General features: G+C 44.5%; 1 protein-coding gene across 1 annotated transcript in view; it reads left to right on the top strand.

Annotated features, from left to right (window-relative positions):
• LOC140203625 (serine/threonine-protein phosphatase 2A 65 kDa regulatory subunit A beta isoform-like) overlaps window positions 1-17,684 on the top strand; it is an 83,155-nt gene that overhangs the window by 14,620 nt on the left and 50,851 nt on the right. Inside the window, exons 3-6 of the mRNA XM_072269673.1 lie at window positions 4,286-4,386; window positions 7,783-8,015; window positions 9,783-10,188; window positions 12,749-12,950. Coding sequence (XP_072125774.1) covers window positions 4,286-4,386; window positions 7,783-8,015; window positions 9,783-10,188; window positions 12,749-12,950 — 942 coding nt within the window. The remainder of the gene's footprint in view (window positions 1-4,285; window positions 4,387-7,782; window positions 8,016-9,782; window positions 10,189-12,748; window positions 12,951-17,684) is intronic.

Here is a 17,684-nt window from a genome sequence, read left to right on the forward strand (position 1 = left end):
GGAAATCCATACACACCAGGTCCAGGAGCCCTGCACTCTGCAGGTATGACAGAGGAGCTGCCTGCACAGGCAGTGTCTTCCAGCGTATGCAGCGAATGCACGACTTGCAGTCCTCTTCAACCTCCAACTTCATTCAGGGCCAGAAAAACCATAGGTCTTTTCCACCCCCAAATGTCCAGAATCATCATGAAGTGAACTCAACGCAATGCTCCGATACTTCTCAGGCAGAACCAGCTGGCAAGGCCGAGGTCGGTCCGGGGCTGACGTGGCCGGTATAAAATTTGGTTCTTTAACTTCAAACGAGGCTATTCTCTCAGTAATGGAGGTACTGAAGCTGGTTTTGTCTTCTCCGCCTGCGCCATATCCCCCTTTCCAAATACATACCAGATAGTGCCAGTGCCCGGATCACCTCACTGAGCAGCTGCCACTCCTCCAGAACTCAATTCCGGCAGCTGCTTGCTCTTCAGAACAGTCAGGTTACAGTAAACTGGAGGTAGGGTGTCATCAGAAGCCCCCAAATGATCCACTGCTCGATCCGCCCTTTCCTTTTCCTCGGCCTTCACGGTGATGGCAAACTGACACATGGCCTTCACCCCAGGGGCAGGAACACTCTCCCACTCCTCGTCCATGTCCAGTCCCTCATGCACCCGTCGGGACAAAGCATCTGCATCAATGTTCCGGCTCCCCAGCCGGTACTTCAGGCTGAAATCATATACCGACAAGGCCGCCAACCATCTGTGGCATCCAGTTTCGCCAAGGTCAGGATGTAAGTGAGGGGATTGTTGTCCGTCCTCACCTCAAACTTGGCTCCAGAGAGACAGTCACTCAGCTTATCCACCGCTGCCCATTTCAACGCCACAAATTCCAACTTGTGGGTGGGAGAGTTTCTCTCAGAGGGCAACAAGCTCCAGCTGATGAACACCACAGGCCTCAACCCGGTGCCCTGATCCTGATACAACATACGGTAGTCGGGGCTCTGCAAAAGCCAGCACCGGTGTCTGGGTCAGCAACTCTTTCAGCGACTGAAAAGCCTCCTCGCATTTTGCATCTGTTGAAAGGGCTCCGATGGGTTTAGATATTCTCCAACCTCCCGTCCCCTTTTCCCTTTCCCTTTCTTCCCCAAGGGAGGGTAACCACACTGAAGCTGGTTCAAGGGGTGACTCACTTTGGCATAGCCCTTCACGGATCTCCGATACCAACCACAGAACCCCAAGAATGAGCGCAGAGTAATCACAGTCTGGGGCCTCGGCCACGTGGTCCCCAATTCTATCTAGCTATTAAGTGATTACACTTTATATCTCTTATTTTGTTGTGTGGTTAGTAGAGAAACCAAATATAAAAGACAAAGATGCCACTCTTGTTAAAGTTAACAGTTTGTGCACAAAAATCGTTGGAGCTCACGCCTCCGGTGTTCCTCCTCAATGACCTCCGCCGAAACGTTGCCAACCGCTGGACCCTCGAATTCCCGTAGACTCCATTCGGTGATCACCGAGCACTTCCCACACTCGTTCTACCTCCTCACTCGCCTCGACCGAAAAACCGCAAAAGCTCGGTTCCCAGACAAACAAGATAGAATAATGTGTCTCTCATTTGGTTAGTTCCCTGTTATCTGTAGTTAAAACCCAAATATCGCAGCTACAGACAAACTATTACATCAGCAGTTAGCATTACAGAGATGCCATTTCATTAGCCTTAGCAGTTAACATTACCAAGAACCCTACATGTGTTAGTCGGTATGTGTTCTAAGACTGGGGCTCTCAGTACATGTGTGATAAGCAAAACAAAATGGTATGTGAGAGTTTCCATTTAATTCTGGCAGATATTACTGCATTGAATCAGATGGATTTTAATTGGAAACTTAAGCTTCAGATAGCAATAAATGAATAGAAACTAAATAAAATTGTTAGTTGATTTCTCCCTGCTGAGGTGTATATCTTGAATGATAAATAATTGGTTGAATTGGAAGCTACTACCTATTATAACTTTGATTTGATTGCATCCCTAACAGAGACAGCATCTGACAAGAGATCTATTGTAGACAATTTGAAGGAAGTACATGAAAAGTATCAGAAGGAGAGATTGAAGGCACAGGAGGCCAGACTCATTAAAAAACTAGAGGTAAGATTATTGTTATACCTTCTTACCTTGACTGTCCTGCCAGTCTTTGATTAGGGAAATAAGAAAGTTCTATGTATATACTACTCCAAAATCAATTTGCTATCCACAATATTTATTGTTTAATTTGGAAAATTGTTGAAGAAATTAAGTATATGGTTATTCAAAGGACTTGATCTAGCTTTATTCGTTTTGTTTCTGTTCCATTGCTGGAAGATCCTTCATACCACCCTCAACTTATTCTTAAGGCCCTTTGCATTGCTATATTGCTTCTGACGTTCACAAGTCTTTGAAAAGTATGTAGCATTCAATAGTGCATTAGGTTGTCTCTCCCCAGTTATAAAAGACAAAGGTGCCGCTCTTATTAAAGTTATCAATTTGTGCACAAAAATTGTTGGAGCTCATGCATCTGGGGTTCTTCCATAAACGACCTCCGCAGAACCGCCGGCAACCTCCGGACCCTCGAATTCCCGTATATGCCGTCCTGTGACCACCGAGCGCTCCCCACACTTGTCCTTCCTCTTCGCTCGCCTCACCTGAAAGCCTGTGTACCAACTCAGTTTCCAAACATACAAGATAGAAGAACATGTCTCCCATTGGTTAGTTCCCCATTATCTGTAGTTATAACCCAAACATCACAGCTACAGAGAAACCATTACATCAGCAGTTAGCATTACAGGGAAGATATTACATTAGCCTTAGCAGTTAACATTACAGAGAAGCCACTTTAATAGCCTTAGCAGTTAACATTACTGTGAACCATACATACATACTATTCATTATAAATTGCACATTTAGACGGAGATGCAACATAAAGATTTTTACTCGTGTGTATGAAGGATGTTGGTAATAAAGTCAATTCAATCGAGCTCGCATCCACCACTTGTGCTGGCAGCTCATTCCACACGCTCACCACCTTCTGAGTGAAGAAATTCCCCCTCATGTTCCCCTTAAACCTCTCACCTTTCACCCTTAAACCATGGCCTCTGGTTGTAGTCCCACCCAACCTCAGTGGAAAAAGTCTGCTTGCATTTACCCTAGATCCCTCATACCTCTGTCAAATCTCCTCTCAATCTTCTATGTATCAAGGAATAAGGGCCTAACCTATTCAATCTTCCCTCATAACTCAGGTCCTCCAGTCCTGGCACCATCCTTATAAATCTCCTCTGTACTCTTTCAACTTTACTGACATCTTTCCTGTGGGTCGGCAGCTGAAACTGCACACGACACTCCAAATTAGGTCTTACTACTGTCTTATAGAAATTCAACATAACATCCAAACTTACCTTGATTTACGAAGGCCAAGGTGCCAGAAGCTTTCTTCATGACCATATCTACCCATGGCACCACGTTCAGTGAATTATGGTCCTGTATTCATGGAAATGGGTGACCAAAGCAGAGGCTTGGCACCTGTAGAAGGAGAAACCTTTTACTGACTGGGCTCAGGACTTGTGCTGATGAGAATAATGTTGTGCGGTGCCCAGTGGAGTGGCCAGTGTTATTACTCAACCTCATCAACTGTACTAATGAATTATGCCTGTACTATATAGCCTACTGTATAACATGGGACTATTTTATGTCGTAGTAACGCGTTATTGAGCATGCGCTATTAGGCGCGTATTGATCTGTATATCTGTGTTCAGTTCGGGTTCCGTCAGTGAGAAAAACCCTGTTAACTTGGCTCCAGTCTCTAGCATTTTTATTTATAGTTTTATTGTGTAACCCGGCCACAAACACAACAATGCCCAAGCAAGAAATGGATTGAATCGCTAAATCGTGAGATCCAATCTTTCTGTCACAACAATAACCTCACTCTGCTCTGGAAATAATGGTTTCTGCTATGGGTTTCTGTTCTGTTCGCCATTACCTGCATTTAATTGTTACAACAATTGTTACAGTGGTGTATTTTTGATTGCAGCATAGTTTAAGCAAAATATCTTTTTTTTTCCAGAATTCTGTTCAGGGTTAGATGGCATTGATCAATTTCATTTCTTTCCTTTCCCCAGTTACGGTTGAACAACATAAAGCAACTGTCCACAACTGCCTTGGCCTTGGGGGTAGAGCGTACCCGGAATGAGCTGCTCCCACTTCTGACTGGTGGGTACAAAGCTGCGTGTGGTTGAGCTGCCTCTCAGAGTCGCCTTGCCACTGATTTCTCGTCTCGATGCAGACACCATTTTCGATGAAGACGAGGCACTGCTGGCATTAGCAGAGCAACTAGGGAGCTTCACGGTGCTCGTTGGCGGACCGGAGTATGTTCACTGTTTGCTGGTAAGAGCGGACGTACATTTACAAAGCACTGCACAAGACGGACACGCGGTTAATGCCATTGAAGTGGTATTACTGTCTTAATAAAGGTTAATTTCCAGAAGATGATTCTCAAAGCAGCAGGGTACCACAGGCAATGATAAAGTAAATGACTTAATAATTAGTCATAGAAAAGTTCAGCACATGTTCCCCTTAAACATTTCACCTTTCACCCTTAACCCATGACCTCTAGCTGCAGTCTCATCCAACCTCAGTGGACAATGACTGCTTGCATTTACCCTATCTAAACCCCTCATAATCTTGTCTCCTTCTGTCATATCTCTTTGCAATCTTCTATGTTCCAAGTTAAAGAAGTCCTAACATATTCAATCTTTCCCTGTAACTCAGGTCCTGTAGACCCGGCAATGTCCCTGTAATCTTTCTTTGTTATGATGGGTTGCTTGAATGAGGGGTAAATGGACACATACAGAACCCTCTCTGCTTTTATTGTTTGCAATAAAATCTTTGAGGCAGATGAGGCTTTGTGCCACCCCAACATATTTGTAAGCAGGAGAAAGTCTGCAGATGCTGGAAATCCAAAGCAACTCTCACAAAACGCTGGAGGAACTCAGCAGCTCAGGCAGCGTCTGTGGAAAAGAGTAAGCGGTCGATGTTTCTGGCCGAGACCCTTCTTCAGGACCTGGTTGAAATATTGGAGGGGTGTTTCATTGAGAATTGCTGCAGTGAAGTGTAGTTACTCTACCCCTGATCCAGGTTCACCCGCGCAGCCTGTTGGAAAATGTACATGGACTGATACCGTCCCCCAAACACTGAAACCTCTGCTCTGTATTGACCAAATGTACGTTCAACATGAGCCCAACTGGGGGAAACAAAACACAGATTTTAATGCCCAGATGCAATGGGCCTACGCATTAAATATTTATTTAAAATAACATAATTGTATTGGTTTTAAATACCCGCAATGGGGAACAAGATTCTGAAATTAAATAACGAGGGCCTCAGGCTATTACAGGGCATAGTTCAAATTAAAATGATTTTCAGTGATCAGTTCATCATAGGACAATTCGGAATTAAAATAACGAACTCAATTTATGAAACTACCAAAGCAGCTCGATCAATGAGGTCTAACCAGGATGCTGCCTGCTTTAGAGGAAGTGCTGCAACTTTATCAGACTCTGGGTAGGCCACGTCTGGAGTATTGCATGCAGTTCTGATTGTCCCACTATAGGAAAGATGTTGGGGCTTTGGAGTCGATGCAGAAGAGGTTCGCCAGAATGTTGCCTGGTTTAGAGGACATGCGATCATGAGAGCTGGATAAACTTATGTTGTTTTCTCTGAAGCGCTGGAGGCCGAGGGGAGATCTGATAGAGGTTTGTAAGACTATGAGAAGCATGTGCATGGATAAAGTAGAGAAGAGTATCTGTTTCCCTGGATTTAAATGTCTAATACCAGAGGTATGCATTGAAGGTGAGAGTGGGTAGGTAGGTTCAAGGGGGATGTGAGGGGTAAGTTTTTTTACCATCAGAGTGGTGGATGCCTGGAATACATTGACTGGTATGATGGTAGAGGCTTTTCAGAGACTTTTGGATAGGCACATGGGTATGAGAAAGATGGAGGGAGATGGACATTGTGTAGGTAGGAGGGATCAGTTCTTGGTGGTTTCTGTTTTCTTTTTAGCTGGTTCAGCACAACATTGTGGGCCGAATGGCCTGTTTCTGTACTGTACTGTTCCATGTTTTACTTTATTGTTTGCAGTTGTTCCAAATTAGACATTCCAGCGTCAGTATGTTGCATATAGAGTGTGTACGTTCTTTTTGTATTGATACTCCTTTCAAAACTGTTTTCTTTTTGTGTAAAATTACCTGCGAGTACAGGCAGAGAATTCTTAAAGCATTTACGTAAGGAATCCAATTCGCTCATGTGTGGATGGAGGCTGTATATAAAATATCACAAACTCTTAGCAGTGTTTCTTGAAGAACGCTGAGATGGCGTGGCTTTGTATTACAGAAAATAGCAATTCAGAAACGTTTTCTCGGAGCCCCTGTGATGCCTGCAATTCTAAACTGAAACGTGGGCACAGTTGTTGTTTGAATAGTTCTATTAAGATATAGGTGCAGAGTTAGGCTATTTGGCCCATCGATCCATTTTCCCCTCTCAGCCCCAATCTCCTGCCTTCTCCCTGTATCCTTTCATGCTGCGATTAATCAAGAGTCTTATCAATTTGTCTTTCAATCATGGCTGATCTTTTTTCCCCTCCTCTGCCCCACTCCCCAGTCTTCTCCCAGTAACCTTTGATGCCATGAACCTATCAAGAACCTATCAATCTCTGCCTTAAATATACCCAATGACTTGATCTCCACAGCCACCTGTGGCACAGAATTCCACATATTCACCACCCTCTGGCTGAAGAAATTCCTCATCATTTTCATTCTAAAAGCATATCCCTCTATTCTGGGGCTGCGTCCTCTAGCCTTAGACTCCCCTGCCATAGGAAACATCCTCTCCACATCCACTCTATTCAGACCTTCCAACATTTGATAGGTTTCAATGAGGTCTCTTCTCATTCTTCTGAACTCCAGCGAGTACAGGCCCAGAGCCATCAAACGCTCCTCACGTGACAAGCCTTCCATTCCCAGTATTATTTTTGTGAATCTCCTTTAAACTCTGCACAATGTCAGCACCTCCTTTCTGAGATGAGGGGCCCAAATCTCCTCATAATACTCTAAATGATGCCTCACCAATACATTATAAAACCTTAACATTACATCCCTGCTTTTATATTCTAGTCCTCTGGAAATGACTGCTAACATTGCATTTGCCTTCCTCAGCCTGCAAGTTAACCTTTAGTGAATGCTGCACAAGGACTCCCAAGTCCCTTTGCACCTCAGATTCTTGAATTTTCTCCCAATTTAGAAAGTAGTTTACACTTTTATTTCTTCCTACAAAGTGGATGACCATGGGCTTACCTCAAACTTTGGCAAAATTATTATGACAGGCAGCTTCATGTTTATTTGCATATTAAAACCTCATAGGCTGAACAATTATTGGTACTTAATGTGAAGACGAAATAGTAATTGCTGATAATTAGGGACGTGTCAGTATAATTTCCATTTATTTAATATTAGTACAGTGTTTTCTGGGTTAGGAACCTTCAGAATTTCTGTGATTGAGAAAATATGTCCTTTGATTTATACAGTTTTTGATAGTTTGTGTTTTGTCCTCCAGCACGGCTGTATATTGTTCTGCCTTTAAATGTTTCTCTGTCTCATTTTCTTTATGAGAATTCTTAATTCTCAGCAATTTAAGAATTTATCTTAAAGATTGTTTCTAAATATTGTGTTTCTTAGAAGTAGAGTAAAACGAAGATGTGTTTCAGTTTAATTCTTTCCCACTAATCAGCCTCCCTTGGAGAACCTGGCAACGGTGGAAAAATCGGTAGTACGAGATAAAGCCATCGATTCACTGCGAGCCATCTCACACGAGCACTCTCCTGCAGACCTAGAAGTCCACTTTGTGCCACTGGTCAAGCGCCTGACTTGTGGTGACTGGTTCACGTCCAGGACTTCGGCATGCAGCCTTTTCAGTGTCTGCTACCCTCGGGTATCCAGCTCTGTAAAGACCGAGCTGCGTCAGTAAGTACTTTCCTCCCTTGGAATGCTGCAAATGAACATGATAGAAGTTAGCTAGGAATATTACTGTATTATTGTAGAAAATCTACATCCTGTAGTATCGCTCATGATGTACCGTGTCGTATGGTGTGGGCGATCGTGGGTCTTTCCGTGGACATGATTGTTCTTGGCGAAGTTTTCTACAGAAGTGGTTTGCCATCGCCTTCTTTCTGGGCAGCGTGTGTCTTTACAAGACGGGTGACCCCCAGCCCATTATCAATACGCTTCAGAGACTGTCTGCCTGGTGTCAGTGTCAGGAGTTGAGATCTGCACCTGCTGCTCATACAACCGTCCACCACCTGCTCCCACGGCTTCACGTAGTCCTGATCGGGGAGGCTAAGCGGGTGCTACACCTTGCCCTAGGGTGACCTGCAGGCTAGTGGAGGGAAGGAGTGCCTTACACCTCCTTTGGCAGGGACGTATTTCCTTCCTGCCACCCAATTTCAGTATAATTTGGTTTTATTGACGATAAGATGCTACCACCATGGTGGACAGGACCTTGTTTTAACTGAGTGGGTAGAAGTTTCTAGTTTAGAGAATAATCAGCCCCAAAATAGCACAGAAAGTGTGGCATTTTTGTTTTTAATGACATAAACTGAAGGTTTTTTGTGTGTTTTTAGTGAGGAAGGAGCAAAAGCCGAGGTGCATCATAGTCGAGTGGTGCTCATCGCTTACTCTCGGCTGTGGGGTTGAAGTGGCCTTGTCATTTACAAAGGCGTGCTCTTTTTGAGAGCCGTGTCTTGTCAAGCCTGTTGCTCTGCTTCAGGGCCATTTTGATTAATCTGGCGCGCAGAGGATTTCACTTGTTCGGAGGTGTTTGAGTTTTGTCGGACGAGAAGGTTGCTTTGGTAACTGTGTGCCCCTGCAGTCCACAACCAATGGCTCTGTTCTGCTCCAAGTGCAGGAGTCCCACATCTGGGGTTCACTTCCAGCCGCTTTACTCCCTGAATTAAAATTTTTTGTGGCGTCATTTGTGTAAACTTTCAGACACAGTCAGTTGTTTCAGAAAAAGAGAGGGCTGTATGGTGGGGAAATTCTAGGCAGCTTCTAGAGTAGGTTACGTGGTCAGCACAACATTGTGGGCTGAAGGGTCTGTAATGTGCAGTAAATTTCTATATTCTGTTGCTATCTTGAAGTATTTCTCAGGATAAAATCTGAATACCACAAATATTGGATTTTTGGGTGGTGTGGTGGAGATGCGTGTCTACCAAAGGAGGTGTAAGGCTTCCTCCTGCTGGTTTGCAGGCCACCCTTGGGCAAGGTGTAGCTCCTGCTTCGATACCATCAACCCCTCCCCACCGCCCCCGCCCCGATCAGGGTCAGGTGAAGCCATGGGATCAGGTGGTGGATGAGCAGCCGGTGCAGATCACAAGTCCTGGTTATGCGACCCCTGACGCCAGGTAGACAGTTTCTGAAGTGTATTGATAATGGGCTGGGGGTCACCCACCTTGTAAAGACACACACTGCCCAGAAGGCGGAAATGTCAAACCACTTCTCGAGAAAACTTTACGGAGAACAATCAGGGTCATGGAAAGACCGTGACCACCCATAGCATATGACACAGCACATAATGATGATGGGTTTAGCAAAATATTTTAGTAGCTTCCGATTTAGAAACATTAATTGCAAAAATGTCAATTTTTAGTGCTTGTATTTCTGCTTGCGAATTGTTAAGTTCTGCATCAATGGGCGACTACTCCTATGTGACCTTTAATTTTATTTTTTCTGCAGACTTTTCCACAGCTTGTGCTCAGATGACACGCCAGTGGTCCGCCAGGCAGCAGCATCAAAGTTGGGTGAATTTGCAAAGGTTGTGGAGCTGGAGTTTTTGAAAAGTGACATTATACCCCTCTTCACTTCCCTGGCTTCTGATGAGCAGGTATGTAGTTGTAGAGCAGACACTGGGGTGGCAGCGGGAAGTCGAATTGAAGTGGGTGGCCATTGGGATACCCTGGCTCTGTCAGCGGACCCAGAGAAGGTGCTCGATGAAGAACCGCCCCCTCCCCAACCCCATCTGTGTTGGTCCTCCGATGTCGAGGAGGCCACGGCAGGAGCTCCAGATACAGCGAATAGCCCCGAGAGGAAAGCACCGCTTCGCCTGCAAGAACTGTTTGCAGCCCTGAACGGAGGCAAATGGGCGAGTGTAGACCTTGTCTTGCTTTCGGGGAGAGCGGCGAGGATGAATGAGTGGCGTGGAACCCTGAAGGGTGGGGTGGGGAAAGTGGGGTGTGATTAGTGGCAGAGACCTCTTGCAGATAGCGGGGGATTGAGATTAGTCTAGGAGTCTATTGTGGGTGGTGGGGGCTACAGACACTGATGCGCTGGAAAGGCTTGTGGGGTGGGAATGCAGGTGACGTGGATGAAGGAAGCGTGGATTATAGTGAAGAAAGGTGATCTTATTCCCCATGGCTTGTCATGATTTATCTTCCTGAAGCTGCTGCTGTCACCTTGGCTTTATGTCACATGTGTATCAATTGCTTGTACTGAGGAGCCTCTGTATCCCACACGTCATGGCAGTGTGTGAAATAACGGAGAGCACTTGGCTCATTCCGGTAACAGGCTGTCTGTCATTCCGCTCACTGGAGCAATTGCATGATTTCACACCTCCCCCCCAACATTACCGTTTGCATTTTACTGTATGGATGAGCTGGAAGTGGGAAAGATTAGTACGGATGGTGTGTCCGTGGCAAAGAACTGAGTTGCGTCTGGTTAATATGTCTACGTACTCAATATGCTACGCCTTGTTAATGCCACTTCCTGCTTGCAAAGTTTCTGTTGTCGTAGTCTGCACCATCTGTTCACCTTTGTAACCGGGGTTCACAACCCTCTTTTACGCCATCGACCCCCTGCCATCAACCGAGGGGCCCCAGGTTGGGAGCCCCTGCTTTATAAAGTTCCTTTGTCCACAGCAGATGGAAGCGGTGCCTGTCAATCTATCGACATGATTACACCATTCCAGTACTCCAGCTGGAGATGCTCCTCCAAGAAGGTGGTTATCTTGAGGCTTTTGCCTGAAGAGCGAACTGTTTAATCAGTGTGTGTCCTTTCATATTCCTCCAACCTAAAGTATCCCGGGCAAAAGGCTTGACGCAGTCCGCAGTATACTCGTGTACTAAAGAGCCAGAGTCGTACAGAAATAGTACGCTGAAGGGGAGCTGGGATGGACACTTTGACCCTCACCTAGCTTCTGGTTAACGGTTGGACGTGTGCTCCTTGGTGTTGAGTAAGCTTCTCTTCTGGTTACTGTCCAGTGACTCCTGGAAATAAACCTTCACATCTGTAGCCAAGGAGATGTTCACACTTGCTTCAGGTTCAGACCCCACCAATGATGGCTAGCGCATCAAAACAAGGGTGTAATGTTCACATTTTATAAGGCTTCACTTGGAATATTGAAGGTAGTTTTGGGCCCCTTATCTAACAAAGGGTGTGCCAAGACAGGAGTGGGTACAAAGGAGGGTCACGAAACTGATTCCAGGATTGAAAGGCTTGTCGTACAAGGAGCGTTCGATGGCTCTGTGCCTGTACTCATTTGAATTCAGAAGAATGAGGGGGAGGGATCTCAATGCAACCTGTCAAATACTAAAAGGCCTCTAGAGTGGATATGGGGAGGATGTTTTCTATGGTGGGACAGCCTAAGACCAGAGGAAGCAATCTCAGAGCAGAGGTTTATCCAATTAGAATGGAGATGAGGAAGGATTTCCTTATCCAGAGAATCTGTGGAATTCATTGTCACAGAGGCAAAGTCATTGGGTATATTCAGGGCAGAGAGGTTGATAGATTCTTGATTAGTCAGGGCATGAGAAGTGACCTGGTTGAAGCATATAAGATGATGAGAGGTATTAATCGTGTGGATAGCCGGAGGCTTTTTCCCAGGGCTGAAATGGCTAACATGAGGGGGCATAGTTTTAAGGTGCTTGAAAGTAGGTATAAGGGAGACATCAGAGGTAAGTTTCTCACCTAGAGAGTGGTGGGTGTGTGGAATGCACTGACAACAAAGGTGGTAGAGGTGGATACAGTAGGGTTTTTTAAGAGACTCTTAGATAGGTACATGGAGCTTAGAAAAATAGAGGGCTATGCGGTAGGGAAATTCTAGGCAGTTTCTTGAGTAGGTTACTTGGTCTGCACAACTTTGGGGCCGGATGGCCTGTAAAGTGCTGTAGATTTCCATGTTTCGATGAAGGGATATGGGGAGAAGGCAGGAGATTGGGCTGAAGGTGAAATGGATCAACCATGATGAAATGACAGAGCAGACTCGATGGGCCAAATGGCCTAATTCAGCTCCTATATCCTACGGTGAAAAGTGACCACTTGGGTGATTAGCTTGGAGATTCACTGAGCAGAGAGTGGTGCTTCAAGAGCAGGAGAAAGAAAATTGATTCATCAATAAATTTTTGCTCTGTCATGACATTTGCTAATATACTAATCCAAGGAATGCTTCCATCAAAGGTTGCATGTTGATACACTCCAGTACTTGTATCCTGGGAAGATTCCAGCACACATTGCAAAGTAATGAAACCTGTTGCTACGTTCTAGGTGATCTGAACGGATATCATCTGGGAAACAATTGTTATATTGTCAGTATTTATTTTTATGATTTTTTTGATGAGATTAGTTCTTCCTAATGTTAACTTCAGTAAATTAATTTTGTTTTTTAATGAAGAACCAGCTCAATCCCGGTTTGAACATCTTTTTCACAGGATTCGGTGAGGCTGTTGGCAGTTGAGGCTTGTGTGAGCATAGCCCAGCTGCTGCCCCAGGAAGACCTGGAAGCGTTGGTGATGCTGACCCTCCGGCAGGCAATGGACGATAAATCCTGGCGTGTTCGCTATGTGGTGGCAGACAAATTTTCTGAAGTACGTGTTATTGCTAAAGCACAAAGTGCATCTCTTTGGTATGATGGTATGGTGCATTTATGTTTTAAAACTAGTCTTTAAGTTTTCTGTTCCAGTTGGAATCCCTTCTGATTCTGTCAAAAGTCATGAAAACACGATTAGTTCCTCTAATATAGTTTTAAAAAATCATTAAATCAAGCACCTGTGTATTTTTAATATAATTGACTGACATGCCAAAAGGTGCTGAGGTTTCTTTCCAGATTCATTTAATTAGCCTGTTTTTAAACATGGATCTGAAATAGAACAAAGTTGGTCTGAATTGAGCTCAGATCTTTTTCAGTGTATCTGAAGGATAATCCTGTGACAGGGGTTTAGAACAAACTTGTTGGCATAGTGCCAGGGATCTGGGGATTCAGCACGTGCACAGGTTGATGACACTGATATTTTTCACTTTTGACTGGAGGAAGTTAAGGGGAACTTCAGTTCTGTTTAAAAATGAGCCGAAAGGTTGAAAAGCCAGGACGATCCTCAGAGACTTTGACACTCAGGAACTTGAAATTACTCACCCTTTCCACAGTCCCCTTGATTAGGACTGACGTGTGTTCCCTTGACTTCCCCTTCCTGACGTCCACAATCAGTTCCTTGGTTTTACTGTCATTGTGGTAAATTTTGTGATGTAGTACATGAATTAATTAATTAAATTAAAATTTTGATGGACTGGACTTTGCTGGTTCCTTCCCACTGCTGACTTCACACAGACCGGGTATGGGGTAGGGAGGTTGTGATTCAACTTCACCTTCCTCTGGTCCACAATCAGTTCCTTGGTCTTACTGACAAAGTGCCAGATTGTTGCCACACCACTCAACCAGCTGATCTATCTCACTCCTCTTCGGCTCCTTGTCACCATCTGAAATTCTGCCAACAATAGTTGTGTCATCGGCAGATTTATAGCCCTGAAGAGCAGTCTTGGCCCGAAAGATCGACTGTTTATTTCATTTCCATAGATGCTGCCTGGCCCGCTGAGTTCCTCCAGTATTTTGTGCTGGGTTTCCAGCATCTGCAGAATCTCCTGTGTGTTTATGTTTTTTGAACCAGATGGTCTTTGTTCTCAGTATAAAACTTGTTGCCTCAGGCTTCCTCCTGGTGCTCCGGTTTCCTCGCACAGTCCAAAAGCATTCCGGTTAGTAGGTTAAAGGGTCATTGTAGATTGTTGCACAAGTTGGTGGGTTACTGGCGGTGCCGTTTGAAGGGCCGGAACAGCTTGTTGCGTTCTGTGTCTCCAATTAAATCTATGCCCTTTAGTCTTAGGCTTTCCCAGCCTGGGAAAACACTCGGATCAACTGAAATCTCCGTGCTTTTCTCACCACAATGTAATACAAATCCTCAAAATAAAGGCACATTGCCTACACAGGTTAATTGCAAACATTAACGATCAGGTTAACATTATTTAACAATTAAGAAGCATTATTTAATGATTAAATAACATTATTTAGTTGTTTTTTTTTGACCTGAGAAATTAGCTGATTACAATTGCTCACGTTGTTGTCTGTGTACCATACTTTCGGATTCAGAGCCATCAACGACAATATTTTCTCAACTTTGCCTTTCTTTAAAAATTTAAAATTCTGTCTCTTAAGGCCAGGAAATTCCGGTCCCACCCCAAAGCATTGAGATTAAATCTTTCTGTTCTGTATGAGTGTAAAATCTGTACTGAAGCAGCTGGTTTATCTGTGGATATACTATCAAGGATAGATCATTACAGCTGTTTTACCTGGGTAACACTAAAGATTGCTGCTTCTAAATGGACACCATTTATCTAACCATTCCCTTTTTCTCCCCACTCATTTATTTCTTTACCAGAGCATGAGGTATCCACTCATTGATAAACATCTGAACACAATGGCAACATTTCTCTGGGTTTCTTTCCTCTTACCCCATGGCTTCACGTGACCCTGATTGGGGGGGTGGGGTTGGCTAAGCAGGTGCTACACCTTGCCCAAGGGTGACCTGCAGGCTAGTGGAGGGAAGGAACGCCTTACACCTCTCTTGGTAAAGATGTATTTCCACTCCGCCACCCATGATAAAATTGAATAATTCAAAACGGTAAACCTGATCGAAAATTAAAGCAAATTACAGATGGACCAGTGTTCAAAAGCACACAGAAAACACAGCCATTTTGTCAGCTTAGGATTATTACCCTTGGAACAGGCAAAGACGTTATATTGTCTGTCTTTATACGATAACTAACCCGTGTTCAAAAATAAGCTCCATATAAGGTAACACACACAAAAATGCTGGAGGAACCCAGCAGGTCAGGCTGCAGCTATGGAAGTGAATAAACAGTCGACGTTTTGGGCCAAGACCCTTCAGCAGGACTGGAAAGGAAGGGGAAATATGCCAGAACAAGATAAAGGTTGCCAGAGCACTTGTGAAATTGGCACCAACCCATTATTGGAAAACAATTGCATTAGAACGGTACGGAGTTTATTGTATTTATAAAGTTCTGCTATCATTGCTAATGACAGACCATCACAAAATGCACTTTCTATGCTCAAGATCACATATAAACTAATCTTGCAATGAAGTCTGTAGCTAAGGTACAGTTCAGATTTTCAATTTTGAAGTTCATATTTTCAGAGTACATACATGTCACCACATACAACCCTGAGATTCATTTTCCTGTGGGCAGACTCGGCAATTTCTATAGAATAGTAACTGTAAACAGGATCAATAAAAGATAAAGTACAAATGCAAATATAAATAAATAGCAATAAATAACAAGAGTATGAAATAACAAGATAAAGAGTAATTAAAGTAAGATCATTGCTTGTGGGAACATCTCAATCGATTAAGTCTACTTATCCCCTGTAGTTCAAGGGCCTGATGGTTGAGGGGTAATAACTGTACTTGAACCCGGTGGTGAGAGTCCTGAAGCTTCTCTACCTTCTACCTGATGGTTGAGGGGTAGTAACTGTTCTTGAACCCGGTTGTGAGAGTCCTGAGGCTACTGCACCTTCTACCTGATGGTTGAGGGGTAGTAACTGTTCTTGTACCTGGTGGTGTGGGTCCTGAGGCTTCTGTACCTTCTACCTGATGGTTGAGGGGTAGTAACTGTTCTTGAACCTGGTGGTGAGGGTCCTGAGGCTCCTGCACCTTCTACCTGATGGCAGCAGCAAGACGAGCGTGGAAAAGAAAGATGGTGTTGTCTTTGTGATTCCTCTGTTCACGTGTTAATGCACAGATTGCTGCTATTGAAACCCGCTCTATCTTTGTTACTCATTTGGTTTCTCTTGCCTTTAAAGCTTCAGAAAACCGTGGGTCCTGAAATTGCGGAAAATGATCTGGTTCCTGCTTTCCAAAACCTGTTGAAAGATTGTGAGGTTGAAGTGCGAGCAGCTGGGGCCAACAAAGTTAAAGGTTGGTTGGGAACTCTCATTCTTGTCTTTTCCATCCGGTTTAAGATGTTGTTGCTGAAGCACAGTGACAACTTTCTGGCAGCAAAAACAACTATCAATTACTTCATTAATAGACTCTTGTTCTGGGCAATGACACTGCAATCTGTGCCTGTAAGTTTCCTAGTGGAGATGAGCCTTTGATCCAGCTGTACAACCTGGCATTTTGCAGTGCAGTCCTGAACATTATTTGCTTCCGTTTCTTGTCTGCTCAATTTGTCTTTTTTTCCTGCGCATTGTGTGATTGATGGTTTTCTGTTTTTAATGGGTTCTGTTGGGTTCCTTTGCTTTGTGGCTGCCTGTAAGGACACAAATGTCAAGGTTGTGTATAGTACACATGGTGGTTGCACATTTTGTCCGACGATGACAGGAAACCTGTGCGGGAGAGTTTTTAAAATGGAAAAGCCTTTGCACTGTGGCAGTTCCACTCTCTTGGCCTCAGAAGTCCGGGTCCAGTGGTATGAACAAGCGCCAGAAGAAACTGGGGTCTTCTTGTTTGCAGTGGATGACCAGGACGTTTTCTGTGTCTTTTCATGCCCCTCGTTCTCCACGGAGTGATGCAGAGCCACCTTCCTGGCCGTTGGGCTTTACTGTAGATCGCACCCGCCCAGTCCGCTGAGGCTGACTTTGCGTGCTAGGACTGGCTTGTCCCAATCTCACCGGAGTATGAGACTGCTGTCACGTGCAAATGGCTGCTTGCAGCCACAGGGGAGAGATGAGTGTCCGGTGGGGAGCGAAGGTGAGTGAGCTGCCCCGGAATGGACACGACAAGCCCCTTCACCAGAGGTGCGACCCCTTCCCTGGACACCCCTGAACTTTGAACTCCTGTGAAAGATGTAAACAAGGTTGAAAGAATGCAGAGAAAATTTATAAGGATGTTGCCTGGTCTGGAGGACCTGACTAAGAAGGAAAGATTGAATAGGTTAGGACTGTATTCTTCAGAATGCAGAAGATGAGAAGAGATTTGATGGAGGTACAATATTATGGGGGGGTATGGATGGGATAAATGCAAGCAGGTTTTTTCCACTGTGGTTGGGTTGGACTACAACCAGAGGTCATGGGTTAAGAGTGAAAGGTGACAAATTTAAGGGGAACATGAGGGGAAACTTCTTCACACAGAGGGTCATGAGAATGGAACGAGCTGCCAGCACAAGTGGTCCATGCAGTTTTGATTTCAATATTTAAGAGAAGTTTGGATAGGTACATGGATAGTACAGATATGGGGCGGGGGGGTGGTTGTGGTCCTGGTGCAGGCAGATGGGAGTAGACAGTTTGAATTGTTCAGAATGGACGAGAGGGGCCAAAGGGCCTTTTCTGCGCTGTGCTTTTCTATGACTCTATTTAATGTG

The sequence above is a fragment of the Mobula birostris genome, chromosome 10 (genome assembly GCF_030028105.1).
Source record: "Mobula birostris isolate sMobBir1 chromosome 10, sMobBir1.hap1, whole genome shotgun sequence".
NCBI lineage: Eukaryota > Metazoa > Chordata > Chondrichthyes > Myliobatiformes > Myliobatidae > Mobula > Mobula birostris.